Here is a 6,656-nt window from a genome sequence, read left to right as displayed (position 1 = left end):
TCTTGTGTTCATTAACCTCCTAAGTGATCTCCCTCCTTCCACTCTGCTGGGTCTTCCCTCACAGCAGTGAGTTTCTAAAGTAAGAACCCATGTGACTGCCATGTGGAAAGCCCTTCATGGGCTGCCATATGCTGGACGATGGCTGAAGGAACCCTTTGTGACCTGAGCCCCATCTTGTTCAGCCCACAGCCTACAGTAGCCTCAGGGCTCCTATTCCTGGGATGTGCCAAATACATATCCCATTCCCTCAGGGCCTTTGCTGCTCCTGTTCCCTTGGATCAAACCATCTTCTTTTCTCCCAGCTCCCTCATCCTGCAGGTCTCCATTGTCATGTTGCCTCTTCCCAACCACCATACTTGAAGGATCACTCTCATAGCACCATTTCCTCTGTAGAACCTACAACATCTGAACCTGAGAGAAAATAGAAAGGTAGTAGTGAAGTCCAAGGGCACATCCCTCATCCATCTGAGTTCATATCCTGGTTGTATCCTCTCCTCTCTGGTGTAAAGGGGTATAACAGTCCCTACTTCCTATGGCTGCTATGACGAATTACAACGTTTGGCACTTACTACATGCTATTGAAGTGATTGATATCCTTATGATGTGTACTTGTGGGCAATGACCTGGCCCCTAGATCGTCTCTATATTCCCAATGCTTAGAACACCCAGCTTATAGAAGTTTGTCAAATGAACACTGTTCCTCTTCATGGTTCCCTTCATATGAGTAACAGTATATAGCATTTCCCAATGGTATACTGATGTTTTTATCTGGAGTCACCACTTAGTGTAACTTCACAGTCTACTTTACATGCATTTATTTCATTCTATTCATATAATACAATTGTTATACAACCTATAAAAAGTGCAAAAGCCTAATTCATTGTCCGAAACTGGATCAGAGCAAAAAAAGGGTCAGTACAGTAAGTGATAAGAAGAGCTGCAGTGACCTGTACAAAATCATACTCCCTGTCACATGATGCATTTAAAGCTGTAAATATTGCCACAGGAGAACCTCTTGTCTTTGCAGCGGCCACACAGTTCCTGTCGATGAGGCCTCCTTAGATCAATGTGTCTTTTCTTTCGAGGACAGGAACAACGGGACTTTGAACAGGTCTTTAGAAAACAAGGAACAGTTTGGACACATGATCAATTTAGTGTTTGAAATGTAATCCTCAAACCAAAATACTGTTCTCCACCACTCCCTCCCTGAAATCTTTGTCCTCTTTTGAATTCTAGGAGAAGTCCAAGACCAAGTTGTATTAAACCACTCATATCCCATTAAATGCCATTTCCCAAGATGAATGATCAAAGATGATCTTTAGATATTACTGAACCAATCAAGAAGATCTAATATAAGAGAAATGTTTTACAAGTTAGAGTTTTGTAGGGTGTGTTTACTATGTAGGTGGTCGTGTTTACAGCCAGGTGGGAATGAGGGCAGTGAGTAAGTATTAAGTGATTTGATTACCTAGATTGAAACATTTGAAAACACCAGCATAGTGATTCTCAATCAGTGGCATCTTACCCACCAGCAAACATTTGGCAATGTCTGGAGATATTTTTGGTTGTCACAACTAGGAGGGAGGGGTGTTCTAAAAGGATCTAATTTTTTTCTTTCTGGACATGCCTGCTCTTTATTAGAATTTAAAGTGTTTTTAACCATTATTTCATTCTATCTTCTGAAAAATAAAATTACATCCTATTGAGATTTGTATAGTGCCTTGGTCTACCCTAACACTACTAATCTTTAAAACTGGTCATCACTGCTCTATTTTCTGCATATGTCCATAACCAAAGAGAGTAAGTCAAGCTTTACCTTTTATATTATGAAAATAGGCATTTTCATTTTCCAAATAAGAGTCTTAAATATGATTTATCAAACATTGTACTACATTTATATGTTCCACTATCCTATTGATAAGTATCCTATTGATAAGAATTTCCTTACAAGAAAATTCTATTAGCTAACACTCACATGGTGCTTAGTATAGGCACTGTCCCAGCACTCTACATAGATTAATTAATTTAATTCTCACAATACCCTTTCAAGGAAGAAGAAGCAAAAAAAATCAGGGCTTACTCTAAAGGTCAATTCCTGTTTATGGCAATAATAAATTTGATACTTTTAATCAAGTCTCCTGCTTAGAACAATTGGAAAAGATGACATAAAAATAATAATAATAATAATTTTTAAAGAACTATTTATAGGAACTAGAAAATTATCCAAGCATTAGAGAAGGAAACCCAGAAACAGAGGTGAGCCTGACTTTTGGGACTATTTTCTTTCTTAATGTATCTGCCAACTCTGGAAGAGGTGAGATAGTAGAAATCTGAAAACAAGTTAAATAGAGGGATAATCTTAAGTATGCCCAAATGGAAGAGTCCTCATAAACAATTCAAGTTGTATGTTGGGACTCTGGAAGGCTATACCCTGAAAATAAGAATGAGCCAAAACTTGACCAGCCTCCACAGATGCCAAACCTTGGCTTCCAAATAGCTCAACCCTAACTTAAAAATAGTAAGCTCATATTGTCACTGTCCCCATCTTCCCCACAGAAGCAAACAAATCTTCTGTGGAACAAGATACTATCCTAGGCCTCAGTTATCACTGATATTTTTCATATGCAATATCTAGCACTCAATCAAAAATGACCAGGTACATGAAGAAACAGAATAGCACACTTGAAAACCAAGGGAAATAAGGAGAACAACAGGACTATATGGAATGGAGTTATCTGACACAGATTTTAAGATAATTATGCTTAATTTGTTTAAATGAGACTAGTACTTCAGCAGAGAACTGGAAGTCATTTTTTAATAAAAGGTATAAAAATTCTGGTACGGAAAAATGCCAAAGCTTGGCACATAATAAAAGTTTAATAAAGGTTACCTACTAAATTATTACATCCAAACTATACAAAGGGTATTTGAGGAAAAACACACAACCCCATGCATAAACACACCTCATAAGGCAACTTAAGACTAAATCTTTCTCCCACCCCCTAAAAACCCAGAGTTTATGGTTATTGCCTAAAATATTATAAAAATTCAAACACATGGAAAACCTAACAGTCCTACACAAACATCCATTTCTATCAAATCCAAACATTATGCTGCAAAACCTTCATGTTTAAGAATGCAAACAGTACAGACCCAGAGGAGTGTTCTCTATGCTTACCTGACACTGGATTGCTTCTACTCGATAAGGGTTAAAACTCTTGTAGCATTTGCAACAGAGTTGTTTGAAATAAACCTAAAGAGAAATTTGTCTTTTTTAAATCCAAGTTTACATGTACCCTAAGCTCCCAGTTTTTAGTTTAAGTAATCCATTCTCTTCCCTTGTACTTTGGTTTTGCTCAACATCTATCCTGAGGTCTTCAGCTTCTCCAGTGCTCAGTTACTTTTTCTTTCTCTTTGAACTTCTTTTTCTTGCCTGTAAAATCAATGTCCTGCTCTTATTTTTTTCTATGATCCTGACAACTACCCAATAACATACATAAAGTACCATAGTAAGTCTTCAATGGGAAGTAGCTATTACAATTTTACTCACTGTGCAGCTGGACCCTCAACCTTTTCCTTTTGCCCTGGTCCATTAGTCCCTGCTTTCTTATTTTTCCCCCAGTATTTCCCCACCTGAACTTTCTTGTGTTACCCACCAATTCATGTTGTTTCTAGGCTTTGTGTATTTCCTTCTGCACACTTCCTCCTTATCTTACTTGAATTCCTAGTTATCCTTTCAGATCCTACTTGGACATTACAATGCCTTCCCTTGACAAGGTCAGTCACTCCCTCCTGCATTATTTCTGCACAGGTGTCGCTGCATTGTCACCAATGCACATCCTGTCTGTGTCACCCCTATCAGTGTAAATGTCTTAAGGATGAGTTCTATGTCTTGTACTTTGCATCCTAGTATCTTGGAATGTTTAAATTAAACCCACTGTTTTTCTTCCAGCCAGAGAATTAAAGTCAGTTTTGTTTAGGTAAAGGATCTATTCGCCTCCAGGTCTAGTGAGTGGCCAGTGTGAAGAGTCATGTTTCCATTCAGGTCTTGGCATGTCTTTCTCTCTCCAGCTCTTTCAATAGCACAGGGGACTCCAACTGAAATGCTTGTAGAAGTTAGTGAGAAAGACCAGGTGTAGACTGTTTCAAAATAAAGGGCAAGTACCCAGAGGAGAGAAGCTGCTCAGTGCCAGCCTGCTGTTCTTGTACTGAAACAGAAATCTATGATGTCCAGAGTCTGAGTGTTCAGGAACATCGGGAAACATAGATTGTGATATCTTTCCCAATGTAAATATGCTGACAATCAATCAAAGTAGGGAGGAACCTGCTTAGCCCAATGGAGTCTCTCACAGTCTAGCCTTTACAGTAAATTCTTTCTCTTGCTGCCCCACCTGTGGACTGACAGTGGAGCTAATGCCCAAACCTGTTCAAAATACAGCAATGAAAAATGATCATAGAAAGTTCCAATGTCCACAAGAACAAGAGTTTATCTAAATAGTCTGAAATTTTGTCCAACAGAACTACCAAAACCAAGAAAACACCAAGAGTTGGGTCAGCAGTCAGGGAGGTCATGTGAACTGACCCGTTCAATTCAGTTCTATTAATTTTCTCTGTTCTTTTTTAAGATTATATTTATTTATTTCTAGAGAGAAAGGGGGAGAAAGAGGGAATGTGGGAGAGAAGAAAGAAACATTAATTGGTTGCCTCTCACACACCTCCAACCAGGGACCTGACCGGCAACCCAGGCATGTATGCTGACTGGCAATCAAACCAGCTAACTTTTGGTCTGTGAGACGATGACCAACCCAAAACCAGCCAGGGATCAATTCATTTCTGAGCACCTATTATGTGCCTGGCATAGAGGAAGCAGAGATGAACGAGACAGCATTAAGCCACCCTCAATTAGGAAACACATCCTTCCTCCACTTAACATCTTTCCTGATTTGTCCCTCTAACTTTTACTCACCTTACTAGTTCCAGAAATGCACCATACATAAGCACTCTCCCATCTGGTCTTACAATCTTTACAATGAAAGTAGCCATATTTTCGTTCCCAAAACTGCAAATAAAAGGGGAAGAGTCTTTTATTATCCTGGGGGAAAAACCAGATCATTCTTTCCTTGTGGCTTTTTATAAGAGATACAAAAATCCTCCTTAACCTCATTCACAGCTGTTCTCAAGGCTACATTAATTTAGTGTCTCATCTCTGGATTAATCTGGGATTCTTCTCCCTGCTCTCTCACAATTTTTTTATTTCCACAATGCCACCAGCACAGTCTCCCTAGAATAAAATTCTGATCACATTTTTCACCAGCTTGAAGCCCTTCTTTGGTTCACATTCCCAATTAATAATGGGTGCCAGACTTCTGGTTTCTGCATGCTTAAAGCTGGCAGCCTCCTTCACCAAAATGTTACAAAACATGAAGGCCATGTAAAATATGCATTTTCAGAACTTCATCTCATCAAATAAAGGAGAAAGAAAGGAAAGATTTTGCTCTTATTGCCCCAGAAATAGAAGAGGACAGAGAGGAAGGCACTAACAGAAGTCTGAGGAGGGGAAGATGAAGTTCACCTGGAAGTTGGGTTTCCTGAGTGGGTGGGCGTCTCTCTGGGCCTGCTCACTCTGTGTTTCCCTAGGACTCAAGTCATCTTCCTTCCCCAACTTGTCCTGCTGCCAGAGTTCCTCCTGCTTGTCCTCTTGCAACCTTGGCCTTGGTAGTGACTTCTGCTGCTGGTGGCTGGTCTCGGCGGAACCCAAAAGCTCCTGCCTCTCCCTGCCCTTCCCATCCTCCTGCAGCCAGACCAAACCCCTGAGGCCCATCACTGGTGAATAGAGGTCCAAAGCTCGTGATGGCACCTTGGGGACCCTGTGGCCCCAAGGAGAGCAGCTGTGCAGGGTTAGAGGGCCCAGTGAGCACTGCAGGGATCTGTCTACCTGCAGGCTCACCTGCACACCCACCTCCTTGGTATTGGCCTTGCATAGTCTCAGGCTCAGGCTGGGATTCATCTGTGAAAGAATGGCCTTAAGCTGCTCCCTCTTATAAGGCTCCATGCAGTAGGCCCAAACATTCGTGGGCACCACCAGCCCCGTCCTGGCCAGGAAAGTGGGGGCACCAGCGTTTTGCCTCCAGTAGGGCTGTTGGTGATCAGAGAATCCAGGCTGGCCAAAAGCCAAGTGTGTTCCCTGGTGCAGGCCCTGAGGAACGCAGACAAAGTGCTCCATCCACTGGCCAGGCTTAGTGCAAATCTCTTGGTACAGTTTGTGTCCTTGCTGTGTCTTCCACCTTCATCTACTTCTCTTTCCTGCTCAAGTTGGTTCAGGTTCATCCCTATCTTTTCCACTTATTTCTGATGGGAGGGGCTGTCTATCACCCTAATTGAAGGGGTGGTGGGAGGAGAGGTACCTACCTACAGAGGCCTAATTGCTGCCTGATTCAAATTACTCTTGCCTGTGTCTTCAATTCACTGCTCCCAAATCTTTTTCAAAGCTGTTTTTCATTGCTGACATATTCACACACTTGCTATAAGTAGCCATTCATTTGTTCCCATAGTAACATACCATTCTAGAGATCCTGTTTTAAAACATATAGTAAAATGAAAACAAGGAAGAGATTATTTGAGCAGCCCTATACTAGAAAAGTGTAAGGAAGAAAGTA

General features: G+C 41.0%; 1 protein-coding gene across 1 annotated transcript; it reads right to left on the bottom strand.

Moving 5' to 3' along the window:
• Positions 1-969: 969 nt before the first annotated feature.
• Positions 970-6,238, bottom strand: LOC118980587 (ZAR1-like protein). The gene is made up of 4 exons (XM_037037241.1): positions 5,573-6,238; positions 4,967-5,059; positions 3,179-3,253; positions 970-1,113 (listed from the first exon to the last, which is right to left on the bottom strand). The coding sequence occupies exons 1-4, from the start codon at positions 6,221-6,223 to the stop codon at positions 970-972; spliced, it is 963 nt and encodes a 320-aa protein (XP_036893136.1). The 5' UTR covers positions 6,224-6,238.
• Positions 6,239-6,656: the final 418 nt, after the last annotated feature.

This window comes from Sturnira hondurensis, unplaced genomic scaffold (assembly GCF_014824575.4).
Source record: "Sturnira hondurensis isolate 20B ecotype Veracruz unplaced genomic scaffold, ASM1482457v3 Scaffold0022910, whole genome shotgun sequence".
Taxonomy (NCBI): Eukaryota; Metazoa; Chordata; class Mammalia; order Chiroptera; family Phyllostomidae; genus Sturnira; species Sturnira hondurensis.
The sequence above is the reverse complement of the archived record's forward strand: the minus strand, read 5'-3'. Positions and strand labels throughout refer to the sequence as shown.

Coding starts and splice junctions, on each gene's coding strand:
- LOC118980587 (XM_037037241.1), bottom strand. CDS start 6,223: ATGGAGCACTTTGTCTGCGTTCCTCAGGGCCTGCACCAGGGAACACAC. Junction 5,060..5,572: donor TCAGGAAACCCAACTTCCAG/GTGAACTTCATC, acceptor TTTTATTTGCAG/TTTTGGGAACGAAAATATGG. Junction 3,254..4,966: donor GCATTTCTGGAACTAGTAAG/GTGAGTAAAAGT, acceptor ATTTCTCTTTAG/GTTTATTTCAAACAACTCTG.